The sequence below is a fragment of the Carettochelys insculpta genome, chromosome 3, assembly GCF_033958435.1.
Source record: "Carettochelys insculpta isolate YL-2023 chromosome 3, ASM3395843v1, whole genome shotgun sequence".
NCBI lineage: Eukaryota > Metazoa > Chordata > Testudines > Carettochelyidae > Carettochelys > Carettochelys insculpta.
In genome coordinates this window covers 43354751-43380880 of record NC_134139.1, presented here as the reverse complement: position 1 = coordinate 43380880, position 26130 = coordinate 43354751, and the positions used below count along the sequence as shown (strand labels likewise).

The 26130-nt window shown below is 44.7% G+C and overlaps 1 protein-coding gene across 1 annotated transcript in view; it reads right to left on the bottom strand.

Moving 5' to 3' along the window:
• Positions 1-13070: 13070 nt before the first annotated feature.
• Positions 13071-26130, bottom strand: part of BIRC6 (baculoviral IAP repeat containing 6) — a 328895-nt gene continuing 315835 nt past the window's right edge. The window contains 2 exon segments of the mRNA XM_074989697.1: positions 13071-14197; positions 15707-15841. Coding sequence (XP_074845798.1) covers positions 14018-14197; positions 15707-15841 — 315 coding nt within the window. The 3' untranslated portion in view covers positions 13071-14017.

Below are 26130 nucleotides of genomic sequence, written 5' to 3'. Positions count from 1 at the left end.
AGTCAAATCCATAGGTACAATCGCATTTGCTCTGATCCTGCTGACAGAGGCCAAAAACTATAGAATCTCTACCAAATATTCATTAACCTGAATTACCCACCAGGAGAAATAAAAAAACAAATCGACAGGGCCAGATGAATACCCAGAGACCAGCTACTCCAAGATAGGCCCAAAAAAACCAAGAACAAAACACCACTGGCCATTACCTACAGCCCCCCGACTCAAATCACTGCAATACATTATTAAATGCACCTACAACCTATCCTTAATTAGGATGCCACACTCCAGAAGGCCCTAGGTGACATGCCTGTTCTCTCCTACAGACAACCTCCCAACCTTATGAGGATTCTCACCAACAGCCACAGTCTATACCACGGAAGTACCAACCCTGGAACTTTTCCTTGCAACAAGATCCATTGCCAAATTTGTCCACATATGTATTCTGGAGATACCATCACTGGACCTAACCAGGTTATTCACAGAATCACGGGCACATTCTCATGTTCCTCAACAAACATCATATATTCCATCATGTACCAGCAATGCCCAGATGCTTTGTATATTGCACAGACTTCCAGCTCTTAGACAAAGAATTATTGGGCATAAAACAGACATAAAAACACTCCTGATTCACAAAACTGTCAGTCAGCACTTTAATGGAGTGGGCCATTCTGTTAACGACCTGAAAGTCTGTGTTTTACTGAAAAGGACTTTTCACAGCCATTTGGAAAGAGAGGCTGCTGAACTCTCTTTTGTATTGAAATTTGGCACATTAACGTGGTTTGAACCAGGATGACAATTTTCTAGCTCATTATAGGGACTCTTTTACATACTTTGCTTTATCTAATCCTTGACTCCCCACCCCGCTTCTGCCCCTCTGCTCTCTGATTTGCTCACCTTGATGATAATTTTTGTGATTTGTCAACCTTGATTACTATTTTTGGTTCTCTGTGTGTTAAATATAGAGTCTGTTCTGGTATGGCTATGATCTGAAGAAGTGGGTCTGTCCCACGAAAGCTCATCACCTAATAAATTATTTTGTTAGTCTTTAAAGTGCTACTGACTGCTTTTTTGTTTTGATAGTATATAGACTAGCACGGCTATCTCTCTGTTACCATGCTACTTACAGGATGTGTGGATATAGCACTAATGTAGTGAGATCCAGACTTTGCCTAGACAATCAGGCCAGATTGCAATTTTTTCAAGAACTCAGAGACTGCTCCTGGCAGATGGCTTATGTATTTGAAGGTAGAGCAGGCAGAATTCGCTTGTCATGACATGCAATGCTTTCTCTTGATAAGATGGAGCACTGCATGTGGAGACTTAAGTTCTCTCTGGACTGCACCTCTATTAAAAATAAAGGTGCCTTTGGGCTATATTGCAGAACTTCAAAACACCACACTTGGTCTTTGGATTTCAATGGTCTAGAGTCAAACTACCCCAATAAATCTTAGATTAATTATATATGTGCCACATTTTGGAAAGCTCAGATCAGGACATCCACAGATTTTCACATACTATCAGCACCTTTTATGGAAAATCACAAAGGTGAGTAGACTGTTTTTTCAGAAGAAGTCACCACCATGTTTCAAGCATGATGTTTTTCTGCTGCGACAATTCATCTGTCTGCATACCAGATTATTTGGTTGAAAACAGACATGAAAAATTATGAACATTTTTCTGAAACAGCTTCACTGAGTTATTCATTCCTGGTGCTAAAATATAGAAAAATCTGCTTCATTTCTGTTGAAACTTTTAAATTCATGTTTTGTTTCCTGAACACTTAATATCTCAGGGAGATGAATTGTCATTCCAATCAAATACTGCTGTGCCACTGAGTGCCTGTGGGAGAACAAACCTCTCAACAGAGAAAAAAACTTTAAAAATACAACAGATTATGTAAGAAAAAGAAAAAATCAAATGAAAAATTATAGCAAATGGGAAAAAGCTTCCTGTGCAAGAATATGGATACAGGGAAAAATCCACAAATAAAAATGGGGAAAAAACCCAGTAGAAAATACTGGCATCATAAGTATTCATATAGAAAGCATGCAATCATAGAATATTAGAACTGGAAGGGACCTCAAGATGTCATCAAGTCCAATCCCCTGCCCTTACAACAGGAGCAAACACCGTCTCTTTCATCCCTGCTAGATATTTATCTAACCTGTTCCTAAATATCTCCAAAGATGGAGATCATACAGCCAGTACGAACTAGGCAATTTATTCCAGTAATGAACCACTTTGACAGTTAGGAAACTTTTTCCTAATGTCCAACTTAAACCTCCCTTGCTGCAATTTAAGCCCATTGTTTCTCATCCTATTTTCAAAGGCTAAAGAGAATAATTTTCTTCCCTCCTCCTTGTAACAACCTTTTAGGAAATTGAAAGCTGCTATTGTGTACCATCTCAGCCTTCTCTTTTCCAAACTAAACACACCCAAGTCTTTTAATCTTCTCTCATAGGCCATATTTTCTAGACCTTTAATCATTTTAGTAGTTGTTCCATGGACCTCTTCCAATTTCTCCACATCTTTCCTAAAATGTGAGGCCCAGAATTGGACACAGTACTGCAGTTTAGGCCTAATCAATGCAAAGTAAAGCAGAAGAAATACTTCTTCTTCGAGTGTCCCCGTGGGTGCTCCACAATAGGTGTCGGGCTTGCCCGGCGCCGCAGATCGGATTTTCCAAGCAGTTTCTGCCGGACCGCGCATGCGCCGGCGCGCGCCGCTCCCTTGCACGCTCCTGGCCATGTGCGCGATCCGGTCCCCGCCAGTTCCTCTTAACCGCCGTCGGCTGCAGACGGAATCCGAACTAGGCTAAGGCCAAGTAGCGTATTCAATGACTTTAACTGTTTTTCTTTAAAGTTTTTCAAGTACTTAGGCTACTGCAAGTTAGCCGGTTGTTATTTTTCAAAAAAAAAAACAAAACAAAAAACAAACAAACTACAAGCGGGACAGCTTCAATCCAGTCCCAGTAACAAGCGCCGGAGGCCAGGAGCATTGGGCCATCAGCCCTCCTGCGGAGGCAGGCCATCGAACGGGGAAAACAGCACAGGGAAGGTGCTAAGTACCCGCTTAACAACTGAAAGACTCACCAACAATGTCCTCTTCAGGATTTAAAAAATGTGAGTCCTGCCGAGAGGCGATTAAGGAGAGACAGGGAGATGCGGCTTAAAATGCTGCTTTTTGACAAGGCCCTCCAGCCAGACGTGCCGGAGCGGCCGCAGCAGGAGGGACCCTCCGGGGCCCATAAAAGGAAAGCTGCCTCCCTCACTCCATCAGCGCAAAAACGGAGGAAAGTCTCCCCAACCCAATCCCTGCCGGCAGCAACAGCGAGCGGGACGGGAGGAGCGAGCAGCCCCCAGCCGCAGCAACAGCTGATCGGCGGCGGCACGGAGAGCCACGTGGAAGCGGCTCAGCCTCCGATAATCAGCCAGCCGCCCCGCACCGCAGGCAGGGCGGCGGCTTAAAACTGCTTTTCATAAGGCCCTCCAGCCAGACGTGCTGGAGCGGCCGCAGCAGGAGGGACCCTCTGGGGCCCATAAAAGGAAAGCTGCCTCCCTCACCCCATCAGCGCAAAAACGGAGGAAAGCCTCCCCAGCCTGATCCCTGCCGGCAGCAATAGCGAGCAGGACGGGAGGAGCGCACAGCCCCCAGCCGCAGCAACAGCTGATTGGCGGCAGCACGGAGAGCCACATGGAAGCGGCTCAGCCTCCGATAATCAGCCAGCCGCCCCGCACCGCAGGCAGGGCGGCGGCTAAACAAGCGCCGGTACCAGCGGCACCGACCCCCGGGGAACCGGCGGTGCAGAGCGCGCAGGCACGTAGCCTGCAGGCACCGAAGGACACCGCACGTGCGGCACCACCTTCGAGCGTGCCGAGCACGGTGCGGACGGGGCTGGGATCCCCTGTGCGTCAGGGGGCGGAGTTACCTCCTCAAGGGAGGGGGAAGGCTGCACACAAAAGGAGGCATTGCAGCCCCTCTCCGGACAGGGCTGTGGAGTTGCTTTCTCACAGCCCTCCGCTTATGTTGCAGACTCCAACCAGAAGGCAGGGGTCCCCCCTAGCCTACCCGGAGCCCCCTTCTCCATTTTTGCAACCAGCCTCACCCTACCTGGGACCACCTTCACCCTTCCTGGGGTTTGAACCGCTAGACTATTATGCAAAATCGCTCTCTCCAGTGTCTCGACGATCTCCCTCCCCCAGACGCAGAGGGTATGCACCAAGGGAGTGGTCTAGGTCACCTTCCCAAGAACAGTGCCTATACTGCCATGGTCGCCCCTACCACGCGGGGCATAGACACCATCGGCAATCTACTAGGGGAAGATCCCCACAGACGATCTGGTACCCCCGAGGGCAATTGCGACCGGGGACAGAGACTCAAGCATCTCAGGGGGGACTGGTTATGGAACCCCGAGATGTTCCCTCGCAAACCTCTAGCGAGAGGGTGTACCATCGCCACCAGGAACCGGAAGGGTCCAGAGAGACGTACCCCAGCGGTTCCTCGCTCTCCTCCCCGGACGAGGCTACGGCCCCGGGGGACGTCCATCCTCCGGACGATCTCAAACAGTTTCAAGAGCTGTTTAAGAGGGTGGCCTTCACGCAAGGCATCCAGACAGCATAGGTGCAAGAGAAACACCATAAGCTCCTCAAAAATTTGAGACCTCCGGCCTCATCCAGAGTAGCAATACTGCTTGATGAAGCGATCTTAGAGTCCGCCACTACAATATGGCAGACCCCTGCGACTATTCCGCCTGTCCAAAACAGAGCGGATAAGAAATACTTCGTGCCGGCGAAGGGCGTGGAGTTCCTGTTCAGCCACCCACAGCCAAATTGCTTGGTGGTGGAGTCCTCGCAACAAAGATCAAAGACATCTCAATTCAGGACGGGGAACAGACAAAGATGCCAAGAAGCTAGAGCTGTTCGGCAGAAAGGTCTACTCCTCCTCCACTTTAACGTTGCGAATGGCAAATTACGCAGCGCACTTAGCGAACCATAATTTCGACAACTATTCCAGGTTAACCTCCCTCATGGACTCGCTTCCAGAGGACAAAAAGCCGGTGCTCAAGGCCATAGTGCAAGAAGGCTACGCGGCCTCGAGGACGGGAGTTCAGATCGCCCTGGACGTTGCGGACACAGCAACACGTTCCACAGCAACGGCAGTGGTGATGCGAAGGGAGTCCTGGCTCCAGACTTCGGGTATACCGAGGGATCTGCAGGCGAAGATAGTTGAACTTCCCTTCGACTCGCAGAAGCTGTTTGCTGAATCAACTGACTCAGTCCTTCATTCCAGTAAAGATTCAAGAGCCACACTCAGGACCCTGGGGATTTACACCCCTCCATACACAAAGGAAAGGTACTACCCTCAACAAAGACGGTACCAGTACCAGCAACAGCGCCCCCAGTACCACAGGGGTTACGAGCAAGGGCGACATCAACAGCACCAGCAGTACAGAACTCCCAGGCGACGTTCACAGCAGAGCTGTGCGTCCTCGGGGCGGGGCCAAAGGCCACAAGTTTGACCACAATCGCCTCCATCCTTACAGCACTGGACGATGGAGACTGGTTCGCAGCCCTCGATTTACAAGACGCGTACTTCCACATAACTATCCATCCGGCTCACCGGCGATTCCTCCGGTTCATGGTAGGCAACGAACACTTCCAATACAAGGTCCTACCGTTTGACCTCTCCTCGGTCCCCAGAGTCTTCACCAAGACCTTGACAGTGGTGTCAGCCTACCTGCACAGACAGGGGGTATTTATTTTCCTGTATCTGGACGACTGCCTGCTCAAGGGGCCTCGAAGGGGGAGGTTCTGCGCATGATACGCGTCACAGCAAACACGTTCTCTTCGCTCGGCCTGGTTATCAATCTGGCAAAATCAAAAATAGACCCCACACAGGACATAGAGTTCATAGGGGCTCGCATAAACTCGGTTACAGCGAGAGTGTATCTACCAGAGGCTCGCTTTCGGGCCATCGGTTCCCTCGTGCAGGTCATCACCTTCAGCCCTACGGTGCCGGTCTTGACGTGCTTGCAGCTGCTGGGCCACATGGGAGCGGCGACGTTCGTAGTACAGAACGCCAGGTTACACATGCGCAGCATGCAGCACTGGCTGGCGAGTGTATACAAACTGGCAGTACACACCGTTCACAGGGTGGTGTTGCCCACAGCCGGGGTGCGCAAATCCCTACAATGGTGGGTAAACCCCAGGAACCTGCTAACAGGGGTACCCTTCCACCAGCCGCAAATATCGGTTTTTCTCACTACAGATGCCTCCCTCATAGGGTGGGGAGCGCACATGGGCGAAGAGGTGACTCAAGGACTGTGGTCACCCGCGGACCAGTCACTACACATAAATATACTGGAGCTCAGAGCAGTGTTCAACGCCTGCAGACACTTTCAAGACCACATACAAGGCAAAGTCGTCGGGATCAGTACAGACAATACCTCCACCATGTTTTATATAAACAGGCAAGGAGGAGCTCGATCCCGTGCCTTATGCGTGGAAGCAATCCGCTTATGGAACTGGTGCATCGCCAACAATATAATCTTGAAAGCCTCATACTTGCCGGGTGTGCACAATGTGAAGGCAGACCAGCTGAGCAGGCGTTTTCACTCACACACAAGTGGCAGATTCGTCCCGATCTGCTACGGCCGATTTTTCCACGCATGGGGTTTTCCCCAAATAGATCTGTTTGCCACTCAGCACAACAAGAAGTGCCCACGATTCTGCTCCAGGGCAGGACTGGGATGGGGGTCCCTGGGGGGACGCGTTCGCGATCCCGTGGAGGGGCCCCCTGCTTTATGCGTTTCCTCCCACAGTGCTGATCCACAAAGTCTTGCAGAAAGCCAGGAGGGAAAGGGCCCGGATGATCCTGATAGTCCCAACGTGGGATCGACAACACTGGTTCCCCCTACTCCTGCGCATGTCGGACCGTCCACCGATGCCTCTTCCGGTGGCGCCGGATCTGCTCATGCTAGCCCAGGGGTCCGTAGTGCACCCGCACCCCCAAGGCCTGCGACTGCAAGCGTGGTTAATCCATGGCTCAGCTCCCTAGAGAGCACATGCACAGTGGAAGTACAGCAAGTCCTAGAAAGTAGCAGGAGGACTTCCACCAGGAAGACCTACAAGCAAAAACGGACCCGCTTCACGGCTTGGTGTTCTACCAAACAGCTGGCCCCCCTTTCGGTGCCTATACCTACAATACTAGAGTATTTACTGGACCTCAAGAGAGGAGGACTCTCGCTATCCTCGTTGAAGGTCCACCTTGCCGCCATCTAGGCGTTCAAACATGAGGAGGAAGGGCACATGGTGTTCGCCCACCCTATGGTTACCAGGTTCCTCAAAGGGTTGGTAAACCTATACCCCCCTCGGAAACCGATTCCACCTTCATGGAACTTGGACCTGGTGCTTACCACGCTAATGGGACCACCGTTCGAGCCCTTGGCCACGGTTCCCCTCCGCCTCCTTACAGTACAGACGACCTTTCTTCTTGCAATTACGTCAGCTCGTAGGGTGAGCGAGCTCGCGGCAGTCATGGCAACGCCACCCTGCACTGTTTTTTCCAAGGAGGCGGTAACCATACGGCTGCATCCAGCCTTTGTTCCCAAAGTTTCTTCCGAGTTTCACATTAACGAACCTATTGTTCTACCCTCGTTTTATCCAAAGCCTCATAACTCCAACGAAGAGGCGCGCCTACACCTCCTGGACGTGAGGAGGGCGCTAGCCTTCTACGTAGACAGGACCAAGTCCTTCCGGAAAACGGATAGACTCCTAGTCTCCCTCGCTCCCAAATCGAAAGGAGAAGGTCTCTCCTCGCAGAGCATCTCACAGCACATTGTATCCTGCATAAAAAATGTGCTACGAGCTCAAAAAGGCTCCTTTATCGGCCACTCCCAGGGCTCATTCCACTAGGGCGGTGGCGGCATCAACAACCTTTTTCAAGGGCGTTGCGTTAAAAGACATTTGCAGAGCGGCGACCTGGTCATCCTACGACACCTTCGCCAAACATTACGCCCTTCACAGGGTATTCCAAGAGGATACCCGTCTCTCTGCAACGGTCCTCTCGGGGACAAGCTGCACGTAATTCGATTACCCACCTCCTATCTTGGGTTACTGCTGGGTAGTCACCTGTTGTGGAGCACCCACGGGGACACTCGAAGAAGAAAGAAAAGTTACTCACCGTAGTAACGGTGGTTCTTCGAGATGTTTCCCCGTGGGTGCTCCACTACCCGCCCATCCTCCCCGCTTCGGATCTCTGTTAGTGTTTTGCAGGGGCACCCGAGGCGGTTGGTCGAGGAACTGGCGGGGACCGGATCGTGCACATGGCCAGGAGCACGCAAGGGAGCGGCGCGCGCCGGCGCATGCGCGGTCTGGCAGAAACTGCTTGGAAGATCCGATCTGCGGCGCCGGGCAAGCCCGACACCTATTGTGGAGCACCCACGGGGACACATCTCGAAGAACCACCGTTACTACAGTGAGTAACTTTTCTTTGTGTTTTGCTCACAACCCTCCTGTTAATGCATCTCAGAATCTCCCCCCACATGTTGACTCATACTCAGGGTGTGGTCCACTATCACCCTTAGATCCCTTTTTGCAGCACTCCTTCCTAGGAAGTCCCTTCCCATTTTGTATGTGTGGAGTACTTTGCATTTGTACTTATTGAACTTCTTCATATTTGCCTCAGACCATTTCTCCAGTTTGTTCAGATTACTGACCAGAATTCTGACCCTATCCTCCAAAGCACTTGCAACCCTTCCCAACTTACTATCATCTGCAGACTTGGTAAGTATACTTTCCCTGCCATTATCTAAACATTGATCAAGATATTGAATAGAATTGGCCCCAAAATTGACTCTTGCAGAATCCCACTAGTTATTCTCTTCCAGCATGACTGTGAACCATCAATAACTACTCTCTGTGAATGGTTATCCAGCCAGTTATGCACCCACCTGATAGTAACCCCATCAAGATTGCATTTCCGTTGTTTTTTGATAAGGTCATGCCCTTTAGTAAATCCTTTACTAAAATCTAAGTAAACCATGTCCACTGCTGCTGCTTTTATCCAGAAGGCTTGTTATCCTGTCAAAGAAAGGATATCAGGTTGGTTTGACATGATTTATTCTTGACAGATCCATGCTATTATACCCATCACCTGATTATCTTGCAGATGTTTACAGACAGATTCCTTAATTATTTGCTCCATTATCTTTTTGTAGATAGGCACTATATTTGCCCTTCTCCAGTCTTCTGGAATCTCTCTGGACTTCCGTGACTTTTCAGAGATGAAAGATGCAATCAACTTAACGGATTTCATCATCACAGGGAGTCATCAGTAACACGTTGTGGATGGATTTCAATTAGCCTTGAATAGCTTTAAGACAACAAATAGTTAGAGACATTGGCTAAGTTAATATGGTTAATCAAAGCTCCTCCTTCAGAATGTAAATAAATCACTTACGAGGATCAGAATTCCTCCCCACCTTCCTCTTATTAACTGTATTGAAAAATTGGAAGAAACCCACATGTTATGGTTTTGTCTGCAGCAACAAATCCTTTTGGAGAATTAAAAGCCTTCAACCAGGCAGGCAACGTTGACCAGATTTTCCAAGTGGGCCGCAGAGAAGGGCATCCTCCCCTTCACAGGTTTTCTTGCTTCACCTGGAATATGCTTCCATTAAGATGCACTTGGACACTTCAGCCTTCCATCCTACAATGGAAGGTAGTTCAGTGTTTTCCTATGACATGATAGCAAGATAGATTCTTGAAGGGTCTTGAGAGACTTTTCCCACAGGTCTAGGCTCCTGTTCTGCAATGGGACTTTAACTTGGTCATCACGAGGCTTATGGGACCACCCTTTGAGACTCCTGCATGTTGCCTCTGTCATGGAAAGCCAATGAGGCGAGTCTCTCAATTGCCTGCCATAACTTTGGAACACCATATACTATCTTCCATAAGGATAAGGTACAGCTTTGGCCTCACTGGCCTTCCTCCCCAAGGAGGTCTCTGCTTTCCCCATGAACCAGGAAATCTTCCTTCTGGTCTTCTGCCAGCTCTGTACAAGACCAGTGAAGAAAGGTGCTTGCAGGCTTTGGATGTACGAAGAGCCCTGTCTTTTTACCTGAAATGGACAAAGCCTTTTCATAGGTAGTCCCAACTTTTTGTCTGAGAGGATGGTCTCAGTGTCTATGCCAAGGATTTCAAATTGTAACCTTTTGCATATGAATGTGTTATGAGCTGGCAGGAGCTCAGCTGCCACCAGTTGTGTGGGTGCACTCCACCAGAGCTCAGGTATCCATGACAGTCTTCCTGTCATATGTCCTGTATCCAGAACGTATGTAATACCATGGTTATCAGTTCACAAATGTATAACCTGCTATGCCATCACTCAGCAGACCAGGGAGGATGCTGGGGCAAAGCAGAGCTGTGTTGTGATTTGCATGTCCATAAATTTCTATCTGCCTCGGGGGTGGGGTACTGTTCGGAATCACCTAAGTTGAAGGAACATGAGCAAACACTTTAACAGTTACGTTTTTCACAAGTGATGATCTTCAAAATGTGTTGCTCATGTCTATTCAGCATCCCACTTTCCTTCCCCACCATTAGAGTTTCCAGCAAGAAGGAACTGAAGGTGGAGGATGCCAATGCACCCCTATACACTGTGCCCTATGCACTCTACTCCATGGTGAACCAGAACTGGTTCCCTGTAGATTGTGTTCAGAGAAAAACTTCCAGTGCTGGTACACGTGAGGAGCACACAAACCTAACTTGAATGGAAATCAACACTCGGTATGAAAACTTCTACCATCTTGCATCACTTTCAAACCTTAGGCAACTAATGGGTAAACAATTCAAAATTTTATGGCACTGCATCATTCCCAGCCATTGCAGTACTGGGGCACTGTCAAACACAATTTAGTTACTGGTGTAAAATATTACTACAATGGTGTGAATGTGGGAAATGATATAACTTCCAGGCCACGTCTACACTAGCAAAAATCTTTGAAATGGCCATGCAAATGGTCATTTAGAAGATTACTAATGAGGCGCTGAAATGCATATTCAGTGCCTTGTTAGTATGCCACTGGCCACGCCTCTTCGAAATTGCTGCGTTTCGCTCCTGTGCAGCTTGTCCAGACGGGGGTCCTTTCAAAAAGGACCCCCCATCTGGAAGAGCTGCACGGGACTGAAACGCGGCAATTTCGAAGAACCTCAGCTGGCAGCATGCTAACGAGGCACTGAATATGCATTTCAGAGCCTCATTAGTAACCTCTGAAATGGCCGTTTGCATGGCCATTTCAAAGATTTGTGCTAGTGTAGACATGGCCCTAGTGACTGGACATTTGTAAAGGCTTGATTCTGATGTCACGTTAACAGGTGTTACACTTGTGTAACTTCACTGCATTGCTTTCACTGCTACTCTTGATTTATATCAGCACAAGAAGTCAGAATTACTGCCTGTGCAAAAATATACCCACTAGAAGAGGATCAGTCATTGTGCCTAGATACAATTTCAAATTGGTGCAAGTTACATATTTAAAATAAATTATGATTAGCAGGAGCAGGACTTTACATTTTCATTAGAATTTAACTTCAGTGACTAGATCCTTAGTAATGCTAAGTTTGTGATAGTTCCAGGGGTTTTGATAGAGCTGTCACAAATCCAATGGAGAATGTGGAGATTTGTGGCCCAAAAGTAGTTTGTTTGTTTTTTGGAAAAATTATTTGTATCCGAACATGGAGATAATAGATAAAATTTTACAGTCTTATTAGATCTTTTGCTTCGGTAATGTAATACAAAAATACAGTTAACTTGATTTTGCACGCCTAAGGTAATTGCTGGAGATATGGATATGTAAACCACACGCTGGTCTAGCAGTCCTGCCTCTCTAGACTAGTTACAGCATGTTTGAAACTAGAGAAGAAACTTGAATGCACTTCAGTCAGGAGTAGGAAGACAGACCTATTCTGAGGGCACCTGGACAAAGATGCCTTTCTGGGAGGAACAGGAGTGCATGCTGAGCCCACTTGGAGCTGAAGATTGGATTGTCTTTTGTTTCCTTGTATTGGACTTAAAGCCATAGAGGAGTGACAGATGGTAGGAAGTGATGCAAGAAGGGAAAAGCTGGTGCTAGATACTGTTGGCTTTCATGGGTACCACAGTCTCCTGGAGGAGCATAATGGCCAATCTCCCTCTTTAATGAAGAGAATTGGGACATTAACTTCATGTCAGGTTGCAAACCTTGGGTGAAGAATTGGACTGAAAGGCCTTCCTGTTGACAGGTGATATTGGGCATACTACTCACTAGATCACCTGGCCTTCTACTACATTGAAGACTTGCTTCATTTTGAAGCATGGAAAAAGAATTAACCTTATACAAAAAGAAAAGGTAAGTAAATGATAATCTTTAGAGAAACTTACACAGTGAAGTGGAATGCTAACAAAGGACTATGAGACAGTATCAAGGCAGGAGAATTTTACCAAAGTATGGCAAAATGTAAATCTATTCCAATGCTCAACTACTTGTTTTGTGTGATTAATTTAATTACAAGGTTTTCCCTAAGTTAACAAATAAGCCTGCTTAATTTGATTCTTTGAAGTCCAATAATATTGTGACTGTTATGTGCAATCATGACAGGCTGCAGATTGACATAATATCACTTAAAAAAGAAAACCATATTGTTTCAACCAAAAAGTTCTCTGCAGTTTTGCAATTCACATGTATTTATCATTTCTGCTTAATACCAGCATAAGGCTATGATATCAAATTGCTGGCATTTTTAATTATTAGAAGTGATACGTTTTAAAACCGAGGAAAAAGTTGAAAAGCCTTATTTAACTTTTAAAAATAGTAAAAAAATGAAAGGACTTTTTGTTTTTCCTCATTTACAAAAATTAATACAACAGATCTGTAACCAATGTAATATCCTATATCTTACCTAACACTGGAATTACTTGTTTTGTCTCTTGAGGGCTACTGAAAATTAAGAATTGATAGCAATAGATGCTGTGTTAAAAGGAAGACAATTATTAATCCAACCAAAAACTGTTTTTATGATGTACAGAAATATAAAACTGAAAATATATCTAAGCATGATGAACTATAGAATGTAGCAGTCAAGCATTTGTGAATGCTTAAAAATAAACTAATACATATGACTTTACTATGTAAAAGCAGACAATTATGTTTTTTTTAAAAATCTTTACTTCCAGAATAGCCATTTAAAACAATCAAGACAAATTTTAGAATACCATTAGTTTGCACAAAATAACCAATAGAAGATGAATTGAGAAGTCCAAATATTGTCATGAGGTAAAACCATGTTCATTTATTTAATCTGCATTTTAGAATTAGTAAGCATAAAATTAAATATGTTGACTGTAATAATTCAGTCATACAAGTGCAAGTCTATAACGTATTTTATGGCAGATCATTTAAAAAATGTACCAGTAAATCATAAAAGAGGGAGCATGTCCATTTAACTTTTATTGAAGTATACAGGAGGTTTTCTTTAGAAATCAAATACGAGCATGAAGATATGGCCAAACGTAAAAGCTATCAAATTCAGTGAAAATTTTCTGACTTTAAATAGTAGCTGTAAGAATGACCAATATATATTCTTTGTTACATCCGCCCTCACTCTACAAGTAAAAAAACAAACAAACAGAATCCTCCCCCCCCCCAAAAACAAAACAAAACAAAAAAACCACGTTCAGTAAACATTCTTTCCTAAGGTAGTTTCCCTTATATATCAGTGATTTATCCGTTTCTGTATACATAACTTTTTAAACATACCAATCAGTGGTTCTCACAATTGAAAAATAAAAGCACAAAAAAGTTTACACTGTTGTACAGGTAAATAAAAGATCATCTTGAATTAAACTGTATATCCTTAAGGGCATAGTATAGTTTCAATTTCATTACCTATTACATAATTAGCTTCTTACATACAAATATTGACATATTTGGCTTGTGCTTCAAAGCCTGTGTGTCTAAAGTCCATGTCAATGCTTCTCATAATTTGAAGTCACTGGAGATATCTTTACTGCTGCTAGGTTTAACCTGGTCATGCAATATCATCTCTTCAGAACTTGCTGTGGCACTGCATTTCTCTGTGGAATCATCAGCATCTGGATCCAAGCCTTCAGGGCAGGAGAGTTTTAAAAGCTCTTCCCGGAGCTGAGCTGTGTGACGCTGTATGTTCAGATATTAAAATATTGATTAAAACATCATTACTTTTCAAATTCTTCTAAGTAAATTTGATGTGTAATTTTTAAATGCACTAATAAACCAGTAAAATATATTATAAAAATGGGACTCCATGAGCTGGGAACTATTTCTGTGTGAACCAGTTCAGCAACAGAATGGTTACAGTTTACATACCCACAGAGTTGTACTGTGGGTGAAGTAAAGGGGACAATAGCATGCTGATCTGCAACAGCAGGCCTTTTGGGGTCAGGAAAGTAGAAGTGGAAGTGCTTTATGTATCACAGACGTATAATGTCCATGTTCCTAGTGGTGCTGGGCACAGCAGGAATGTGTGGGTAATTAGAATTAAATATCAATCTTACAGCTCTTTTTTGATAGGTAACAAGCTCTATGGATAACGGGGATGCAGTGGATGTGATACACGTAGATTTTAGTAAACCATCTGATACAATATCAGAGATTAAAAGAACTGGGGTTGTCTAATTTGCAAAAGAGAAGGGTGAGACGGGACAGCTTTCCAATACCTAAGAGGGTACTACAAGGAGGTGTGAGAAAAAATACTCTCTTTACCCTCTGAAAATAGGACAAGTAGCTAAGGCAATGTCTACCCTAGTCACAGAAACTGACCACACATACACAATTTTAGCTATGCCAATTGAGTAGCTAAAATCAATTTATCTGCAGTTGACTTCCATGTCTATCTACATGGGGCAAGGTCGACAGGAGTGTTTCTCTCTTCGACCGTCCTTATTCCTTGCCTCTCACTAGGAGCACCAGTGTCAACTTTGACCCAAGGAGTGTCATTTTGCATGTATGCAAGATCAAACCCCAGAAGATGAACCCTGAGTGGGCTGATCTTCCGCAGTAGTGTAAATGTAGTTGAAGCAGCAATACTACACAGATATAGATTATAAATGTTGTAAAACAGACGTCCCTTTAATCTGGTCATCAAAAACGGCAGTGACCCTCATGCTGAAGTTGAGTTGCATTTAATACCATTTTAGTAGAAGTGTTCCCTGTAATAAAGCCACAAATTCTGTTTTTGCTCAAGCAAAAAAAAAGTGTTAACTGTTACATATTTTGTTACTGAACACTTTGTAATAGTGTATTGGAATCTTAGATGTGGCAGACCACTTAAATGTACAGGTTTTTATCTATGAACAAAGGAATTTGTTTTCTGAGAAGTTTCCCTGAAATATGTACAGCAAATTTTATACAGTACAATTTTGATCATATCCTGTGTACATCTTAAAATTATACCAAACTGCTATAAACATCAGAAAATCAAACTCTCATTCAATTGCATGGAGTAGGACAAACTACATAAAGAAATATGGACTATTTAAAAATATTTTACAATTTATTTAAAAGTTTCAATCATGTTTCAACTTTTCAGTATTGTTATTTTTGCTTGTTGGTCTCATGCATGCAGTATAGTTTCAATGAAGTCGACTGTTACTGGAGGTTACCTTTGATTACATTAGTATTTCTTACCTTAAGAGCTGCTGCATGATGAGACATAGTTCTGCCTACCCGTTTGTCACTGCTGTACTGCTGTATATCTGCTATCCATTCCTCACATTGGGCCACGATTTCTACTCTTTTCAAGTAAAAATGTTTGTATATGACCTATAAGGACATATTAAATATAAAAATAAACAAACATTAAATCAATGGTTTCCAACAACCACATGCTTTTAAGAACAGCAAGACTGGGAGAGTTTTGACCCAGACATGTCAGGTAGACTAGTGGTTCTCAAACTTGTTTTTGTCTTGGGGCTAATTTGCAAACCTTGATAGCTTATCATAACCCAGAGGGACCATACCATCCCCAGAAGCAGTCTTCTCCCCCAGACCCTCTAGGCTGGGTCTACACAGTGCTCCGCCCAGCGCGACTGCCGGCACAGCTATGCAAAATGAGCTTCTCAGGATTGCAAATCAAAGCTCATTACCATAGCCCCGGCAGAGTTCGGCATCAACAGAAGGGGCTGCTGGCACTGCAGAGGCCAAGTGTACGTGCCTCTGCCGGCTAACCCCTCCCGTCGCCAGTCCCTTATGCCTCAAACGTTTGAGGCACATCCACACGGCCTCTGCAGTGCTGACATCCCATTCTGCCGACGCCGAACTCCTGTGGGGCTATGGTAATGAGTTTGGGAGTAAGCAAATGGCACGCCATTTTCAGTCCTGAGCTCATTTTGCATAGATCTGCCAGCAGCAGCGCTGGGCAGAACACCGTGAAGACATAGCCTCAGCGTCGCAGCAAGGGGTGGGTGTCTTCAGAGCTTAGATTCCAGACATTGAAACCAGCTGTGCAACTCCCTCACTGGCAGTGAGACAAGGTTCCCCCAAAAATACAGCCCTCACCTCAGGCCATGGGTTACGGGACAAAATAAGGAGGGTGATGGAGACTTGGCAGCAAGGAAGGAACTGGGGGCAAAGTGATCTGGGGAAGCAATTTTGGGTCCTGGAAGTAAAATGGAACATCATTGGGCAGCAGGATGGGGCATGAAGAGAGGGTGCTGAAATGCAGACTATTTAGGGATCCAGGTCTTAATAGAGAATCTGAAAGTACTACTATTTGTCTCTTTCCACCTTCTACTCCATAAGGGTGGCTGGACTGGTTGGAACCCTGCTCTAGGCATTTTAACTGCCAGAGCCACTCTAGCACTATGGTCCATCCACTGCAAACCTAATTTATCAAAGTGGTGTTGCAACCTGGTGCACAAGGTTTCAATTCCAAGAGGCATGGTTACCCAGCCAACCCCTTGACCCTTTTGTGTATTCTGGATGCCCAATTTTGAGTCATGATCCACAGATTGAGGAACCTTGAGGCAGATGAGAAGATAATTAGGTATTTTGTATTATATGGCTGAAGTTTGAACAAAAGCCAAAATACAATACTGAATGCTAAGATAGTTGACAGTTCATAAAACAGTAGCCAAATTCTTGACTCTATAGAAATCCCAGATGCATTTGTAACACAGGGCATGAATTTATACACACGTTCTTTCATCTGGAAAAGAGCAGATACCTACAACCTTTTCATGAGTTTTAAAGCCATTGCCCTAATAGAGCAGAATGTGTGGAGTCAGGTGGAAGGGGGAACAGCACCACTTATGTCTCCAGTCAGTGTCACTTTTTTCCCCAAACAGTGCATAGGTAAACAGAAGAACTTGTATCAGGGAGCGTATGGAAGAAATTCAACTGCAGCATATTCTTCTCAGGGGCTGTCCAGGGCACATCTGCTAGTGTGGAAGGGGGCAAGGCCATTTACATCCTTTTGAGGTTACCACCTTTGGTGCTACTGAAACTCTCTATTAATGCCATTCTTGTTTTGGAATCTAAACATCAGCACTCAAGTTGCCCCCTACACAAGTGGGAGCCAGATTCTGAGCGTATGCTTATTGTGATGTTCATGTAGTTTTAGAGGCCACACAAAAATAGTCTAACTTTCATTAATGGTATGAAACTGTTAGTACTGACTTTGTCAGAGATTTGTAAACCCTAAGTGGGGTCACAGACTTGTAAAACTAGAAGATTACACTAAAAAAAGATTTATTAAGCACACTATTAATTACTTCAAGACTGAGTATTTTGCAATACACTAGATGTGGGGACATTGTCTAGTGCTTGCATCCTCTTTTTATTCCTCATGGGGTAAACTGATCAACTCTACCCTGAAGTTTGTTTTTTCTCATTTATAGAAGACACCATGAATAAATGGTGGAGTATGTAATTCCTTCCCTTACCTCCCCTGCTAACTGTATAGGCAGCAATGTAGTACTTCCTATTTTCCTGCTTATGTTCCAGGTGGAACAGAGGTTTGATTTATCCAAAACATTTTTGTTAGGAATGACTAGACCCTAAATTATAGGGATAGTCATACTCTATATAATCAAAGGGGCCCATAAGTCAAATAGTTGCTGAGCTATTTTTCTTCTGTGCTGATTAAAACTGTAGCTGACATTTCAGCTACTCAAGAGAAGATTTTAGAAATTCTTTGTCCTTTAAGGACAGCCTGAATATCAGCTTCTTCAGAGATGACAAAGAGGATTGGGAAAGCTGCCAATATTGTCAACATACTCATCTCAATGTCCTCTGAGGGATCAAGCAGTATATATAGGATGGGGGAGGGAAAAGGAATCATAATCCGGGGTAGCTAAATAGCTTCAGAGATAACAAGATGCAGACCAGATCCTTAGTAGCAATGAGGTCAACTCCAGAAGTACTTTGTTTCAAAGAGATTCCCCAGAATGAAAACCTTGGAACCAAGTGTGACATTCACTACATATTTGTACGGTGCCCAACACGGGTTGGCAACCTGCGGCTCTATGAGGAGCCATTTGCATCTCTTGATGCTGCCACCACTGACTCCTCTGCAGCTCTCTGTCCTGCTGCTGCTGAAACAGTAGAACTGAATTTAATTGGTTTGACATCGAGTGGGAAGGATCCAGCTGTTTAACCAACTAAATTTAGTTCCATTATTTCAGCAATGGCAGGGCAGGGAGCCACAGACAGTCCCTCACTCACCCTGCTACCTGAGTGACTGCAGCCCTCTAGTGGGCATGGCTCAGCTCACCCTCACCAGCGGAACACCTTCATGCCAGCCTTCCTTCCACTGGACACACATGGCCACACAGTGTAGGCTCCCCAGCCAGCACCACGGATGGGGTCGTCCGTGAGGGCCCATTTGGGGATGAGAGGAGTTAACCGTGGGGATGGGGGGGCAAGGGTGGTTTTGCAGCTGAGGGGGTTAGGCCTGGGGATGAGAGGTAAAGTTTGAGGATGGGGGAGAGATTTGGGGGTGAGGTGGGAAAAGCCTGGAGAAGGAGTGGGTTTGGGGGCCAAGCGGGGTAGAGCCTGAGACTCGGGGGGCATGGAAGGTTGATGCAAACATTACTCCTTCTTGTTTGAGAGCCTATCCCCATACACAGCAGTTTCCTTGTCTTCATTTGCCTTCCAATCCAGGGCTGAAAGTAAACTTTCTAACTGGTACAAATCATTGTGTGTGTGCTGTTCTAAAAATAGGGGTGGCAAAGTATGGTTTGATGTTATTTATTAAGGACTATCTTTTATTCATATACATTGCAGCTCTGGAAGTACTGATTTTGTAACTGAACTTGAAAAAAATAGCTCTTCTTGCTATTTTAGTTACAGACCCCTGGCCTAACACAACAGAGCCCAACCTAGTTTGGGCCTCTAAGAGCCGCCCACCCGCATACACGCAAAATGACAAAATAAGCTCCCATTCAGGCTTCTTAATAAGTGTTACAGAAAATAGTGCCCTGCATAAAATAAAGCTAAAATGAAGAGCTAAAGATTGCATTTCCCCACGCGTTTCCCAGATCCACAGTGATGCTTGGAAAAATGTGATCACTATGGAAACAAGGCACAATGAGACATCTACTGTGCCTGCTACTCACTGTTGAGGATTGTCTCAGGGTGGTTCCCCTTGAGAATCAAAGCTCTTGGATTCTTACTGAAACCAGAATGGGTGCCAGGGGATAATAGTACCTCCCCTTTTCACCTTCTCAATACTGTATATGAAGTAGTCAAATGTGAGCTGCTAGTTATTGGCCCTCCTAAGCTTCCTGGATACCTTTCATCTTAAAACCTACAAAAAGTATGGTCTAGTGCAGGCACGTCTAACTCAAAGCCTACTGAGGGCCACATAACTGAAAACTAACAGAGAGGTAGCCGTGTTAGTCTGTACCCCAACAAAACAAAGCAGCAGAAATGTGGCACTTTAAAGTCTAACAAAATGATTTAGTCGGTGATGAGCTTTTGTGGGACAGACCCACTTCTCCAGATCAATTTCATTTCCAATACAGACTGACATATGTAAGTACAGAGCACCAAAACAAAAAAAAATTGCAATAAAAACTGGCAAATCAAATAGGATAGCAGAAAGGGGGTGAGAGGTGGGGGGATGTTAATTGTCCTGTCTGAGATAATTATGAGCATCGAAGGAAAGCAGTCTTTGTAAGGCACGAGGTAGTTGATGTCTCTGTTCATACCATATGTTCATGTGCCGTATTTGAATATGTACTCTAACTCACAGATCTCACACTCTAACCTGTTGTTAAATTCACTAAAGCAGGCCACCAGGATTCCCTGAAAGAACCTGCTTCAATAGAACAAAACCCCACTGATCACCATTCCATTATTTCAGCAGCAGTAGGGCAGGGAGCTGCAGACAACCCACTCACTGCCCTGCACTAAAACCCGTATCAGATATTTGCAGGACATTTAAGCCATGTCTACACGTGCACGCTACTTCGAAGTAGCAGCACTAATTTCGAAATAGCACCCGTCACTGCTACACATGTTGGGCGCTATTTCGATGTGAACATCGACGTTAAGCGGCGAGACGTCGAAGCTGCTAACCCCATGAGGGGATAGGAATAGCGCCCTACTTCGATGTTCAACGTCGAAGTAGGGACCGTGTAGTCGTTGCGCGTCCCGCAACATCGAAATAGCGGGGTCCGCCATGGCGGCCATCAGCTGAGGGGTTGAGAGACGCTCTCTCTCCAGCCGCTGCGGGGCTCTATGGTCACCGTGTGCAGCAGCCCTTCGCCCAGGGCTTCTGGCTGCTGCTGCTGCAGCTGGGGATCCATGTTGCATGCACAGGGTCTGCAACCAGTTGTCGGCTCTGTGTATCTTGTGTTGTTTAGTGCAACTGTGTCTGGAAGGGGCCCTTTAAGGGAGCGGCTTGCTGTTGAGTTCGCCCTGTGACCCTGTCTGCAGCTGTTCCTGGCACCCTTATTTCGATGTGTGCTACTTTGGCGTGTAGATGTTCCCTCGCAGCGCCTATTTCGATGTGGTGCTGCGCAACGTCGATGTTGAACGTCGACGTTGCCAGCCCTGGAGGACGTGTAGACGTTATTCATCGAAATAGCCTATTTCGATGTCACTACATTGAAATAAGCTATTTCGATGTAGCGTTCACGTGTAGACGTAGCCTTAGGAAGCACATACCCCCACAAGAAATCTTTCCCCAAATAATCCTCCTGGCCTTCAAATGACTCCATCCCAAACCGCCTCAGAGATGAGCTCCTTGGAGATCAGGCCACAACAGTACCAAGTGACACCAGCTCCTGCCAGAAAAGATGCGAAACCTGCTGGCCCATCTCCACTGCTGCAACTGTCAAACTCCCGCCCCCCACACACTCACTCACTCTCTCTCTGATCTGGTCAAAACCTTGGTAAACTCCTGGACAACGCCCAACTCTGCCAGCAGCAGGCACCAAGATCACAGCCATGCATGAAGCTCAGCAGAACCATGACCCCCAGAAGCCAAGCTTGCCACTGTAGCACACCTTTCCTGTCTCCAGCCCTGATGCATTCCAGCACCCCCAAGCAGAGGGCCTGCTGCTGGGAAAATGGTGCTCCCACTCCTCCAATTGCAACTGGACAGCAGGGCCCCACACCAGACCCCTTGCCAAGGCAGGGACCCCCCCCCAGGGTAGGGGCTTGCCCCAGTGGGGACAGCCTAGGGCCTCATCACTGCTGCCTCGGACAGTAGGAGAGACAAGCCCGCATGCAGTGAATGGACCCCCTGCTCAGGAACCAGCCATGTCAAACCCCACTTACTGCCAACCATGCCCTCATTCACCTCACCTAACAGTCCTAGCACGGAGCACCACCACCAATGGTTTTGAACAGCAGCCTTCAGTCCAAACTCAACAATCTATGCATTACACTGTGACGGCAGCCCGCTGTGACTGGAGACACCTCAGGCAGGGGCAGGAAAAAGCTAAGTATGTGGGTAAAAACAACCCCTCCACGCAATCCTATGAAGGTAACCACTAGCAGACAAGACTGGAAACTCCACCTTCCCTAAGGCACTGGGAGCCACAGGGCCACACTTAGATAATTTATATACATGTCACACGTGGCAAAAAAATTCTATTGGACTACACACTCGACATACTTGGTCTAGTAGTTAAGAGTGCTAGCATGGACCTGGGACACCTGAGTTCCATTCCCTGCTTTTACAGCAAACTTCAACTATGACCTTGGGCAAATCACTTAGTCTCAGTCCTCATCTAAAAAATGTACTTTCCTACCTAATAAATACATTAATGATTGAAGTCCTTAAATCTATCTCTTGACTTGCCTTTGGGTCAGGCAGTTCAAGAGGGGACTGGCATTGTCTCAGCTGGGAAGTCTTTCTATGTCACACATCAGAAAGGACTAGAACTACAGTTAACATGCTGTTCTGGATTGCACAAACAGTGCATCTCTCAGCTAATTGCCCAGGCACTTGCTATGAGGATCAGGAATAACATGCTCTGAAGACGGGACTAACTGACAGTCTGTGGACTAATATATGCTGGCTAGCAGACATATATATCATGCTGATACTACTGTCTATATATTTTGCAGGTATTTAAGCGTAAATATGAAGCATTAATATAGCAGTCATATAGCCCAAATTGGCCTGCATTTTTTACTACAATCCTGTTTACTTACAGTACACTTTGAATTTGCTGAAGTAAGGATTTGGCACAAGCAGGTAGGAAACTTTTCAAAACCCAAGTAGAAACAAAACAAATATTAGTACAAGCTAGGGAAGTACCTTCATGGATCAATACCTGGAATACTAATATCCAAAACAAAAGAAGGCAGGAACTGGAATAAACTGATGGGTTGGATTTTACTGATGTGTGAAGAAATGTGTAACTTTGGAGAGGATGACTTCTGTGTAAGATGAATGTATAGTAGTGGTGGGCAATGATTTTGATGGGGCCACTCCAAATATTAGGTAAGTGATCAAGGGCTTCACTTTTCTACAATATTTATGGAAGGGGTCTGGGATGGAGATTGTGGGATGTGGGGGAAGAGTTTGCATGGAGGAGGGGGTTCTGACGTGCGGCACAAGATTGGGTGCAGGGTCTGGGTGGGAATTTGGATGCAGTAGTGGACTCTAATCTGGGGCAGACAGTTGGGGGGGTGGTGCCAGGTGCAGGCTCTGGCCAGGAGGTACTTTTCACAGGCAGTTCCCACCAGCAGCCCAACAGAGCACTGTCTGCAATGGCCTCACACATCACTCCAAGTAGCCAATTGCTGGGGCCACCATTTATCTCTGTGCAGCAAACACCATGGGGGAGCAGGGGAGGCTGGGAGCTGCCAGTATGTGCAAGCACAGCCCAGGCAGCTCTGACCAATGGGTAATGTGATGAGTTTGCTGGGGGTGGGGCAAAGCACATACAGAGACTACCTTCCCCCCAGACCAGCAGCTGGTCATTCAGTGGCATGTGGGGTCAACACAGGAAAGGAGCTTGGCCAAGGGTTGTGTGGATTGTGGGATATTGGCAGCCCGGAGGCTTGAGGTGAGCTGGACCCAGCTTGTGGGCTGTATTTTGCCTGCCCTGATGTAACATCACTGCACAGGACTTTTCAGAGATTGGGATAGTAAAGAACCTTTTTCCTGATCGATGTTGGTTATTTTGTCTCAGTATATTTCACGACATACCAAAGCATGATCAAACAATTATACAGTATCAACAAGTCATCTTCCCATACCAAGCCATTGTATTGGACTATATCTGATCACAACGCACGAATTCCAAAGCAGGCAATCCAATGGAACTCCAAACTTGATGCAACTGACCAACTGGAATTGGGCTACTGATTTAATTACTAACCAAAATACAAGTGTAATAAAATCTGAAAAAAAAAATACATTGTTTACACTTCCACTATACTATGCATAGTAGATACACTGATGGTGCGGAACAAAAGAGTAATTTACTATGGAGGTTGGAAGAAACATATGGAACTAGGTCAGAGGTCAACAACCAAAACAGCAAGAACCACCATTTTTCCCAATGCAGTAAAAAACTTAATAATTCAAGAGCTACAGTGGACGTGAACATGAGACTGTCCTTAATAAATAACATCAAACCATACTTTCTGTAACCCCAACTGTAAGAACAGTGCGCACACAATGATTTGTAACATGACACGTTTACTGCAGGATGTTCACAAACTTTTTACATATTCTATTTCCTAACACCTTGTGTGTTTGTTCTACTGTCTTCCTGACTTTCACATCCAAACCATCTCTCACTGGAGGATGCTAGTGCGAGTTATCCAACATTTTGAGATCACATTTCATTTGCTACTTAGATCTGAGTTGTTCATTTTGGGTTTTCAGGTGTTCACTGTTTTTTGAAAATAATCAGATTTTTTTTTTAACTTTGCAATTATAGTATCAGAAACATCAAAATATGTGAGAAAGTGCCAAGTTTCCTACAGAGGGAACCATCTTTACAAAGGCACACCCAGAAGTAGAAATCTAAATATATACTTCAGGAATAAAAACAAAATCTACTTATCTTAGTTTCTTTTAAACAATTTTAGTTCAAACAGAAAACTCTACTGCTATGTATGTCCTTGCTGTATTGCAAAGGGACAAAAGTCATTTTTAGTGTTAAATTGAGTTTCTCAGTTATTCTACTGATAAAATCAATGATTCAGCTCCTGTTGCTAGTTCCAAAAATTATAAAAATGGTTTATTCAATGTCACACTTAAGTAAAGTGGAAGAGAAGAAAGTCATGAGAGAAAGTTACTGAGTTCAAGTTAATTTTGTCAGTAACAAAATATTTTATTCTTTTGGTGGCCTTTTGACAACAAAAGCTTAATATTTTCAATGTAAAACATATCCATGCAATGATAACTAATTCCAGAAAGCATAAGCGCCCAGTTTGTCAAAGATAATCTCTGTTGTGAGTGTTCTTCTGATACTCAGTGCGTGCAGTATCAGATGTTTCAGATAAGCCTTACAATCAATTGAAAAAAATCATGCATTATTCCTACTGCCTCCAAGTGACAACCAGCAGCTAACATTGTGACAGAACTTAGTGACTGCCTTCCTCTTTTACATGAGGCTCAAAACAGGAATAAATAAATGAGCATAAATAATGTGTCATGGGGAGAAGGTCTAGCTGGGAGCTGAATAGGATTAAAAAACCCTAAATTCAAAGCATTAGCATGGCATTAATAACTCTTTCCACTTCCTTAGAAGTTAGGGAAGGAATGAATTTTCACTGCTGGAAGTTACTCTTTCATACTTTCAGAATTTATTAGAGGTGTGAAACTGTCCAAGAAAAATTATGACAAAAAACAGATTTCTTGTGTGGCTGCATAATTAGCAAGTTTATCACCAATATGAAATATAAATGAAAAAAGGAAGAACAGAAGATTACATTAAATGAATTGCCAAGTGCCATAAGCATGTACATTTCTCAGGATGAAAGACTGTCAGAGAAAATTTATTTCCCAAGATTTCCCCCCTCCCTCCCACTCCTAGGACATTAGTATGTTAAGGAGATAAGAATGTACATTTTATTATTAAGAAATTCCATAGAACAAGTATGAAGCAAATACACTTCTTTGCCACACCATGCCTTGCTTAGTTTCTCATTCTATTTACTCCATGACCAACCTTTAGATGTTGCCTAAATAGTATTTTCATTTTTGAGTTGTACATTACAACATATTTTTATTTAAATACAAAAATGAATATGAGAAATTTGTTTTCTTGGAGATGTGTGTTCTTTGCAGAGAGTTAAAGTGCAGTTTGCTAATTTGCACCTCATTCCTCCTCTGCATATGCTAACTGCCCAAAATGTCAGGTTTTTCCACTGTTCTTCAAAAAGACCTAATAATGTTGCTGTGAAATCTCAAAAAATTCCATGAATTTTACAAAATATATTACAGAACATTACTTATGAATTATTAAATAATTACAGCTGGTGTGAACTAAAAGGTACCATTAATGTTGCAGGAGTGTTTCCTTTTAAAAAGCGTAACTTCCATTTAACTACAAGTCTGCAAACTTCATCTTTCAGATTCCCCAGCCTTGCCAAGCTCAGCACCAGAAACAAGCTTCCCACAGACCTGAAGCCAC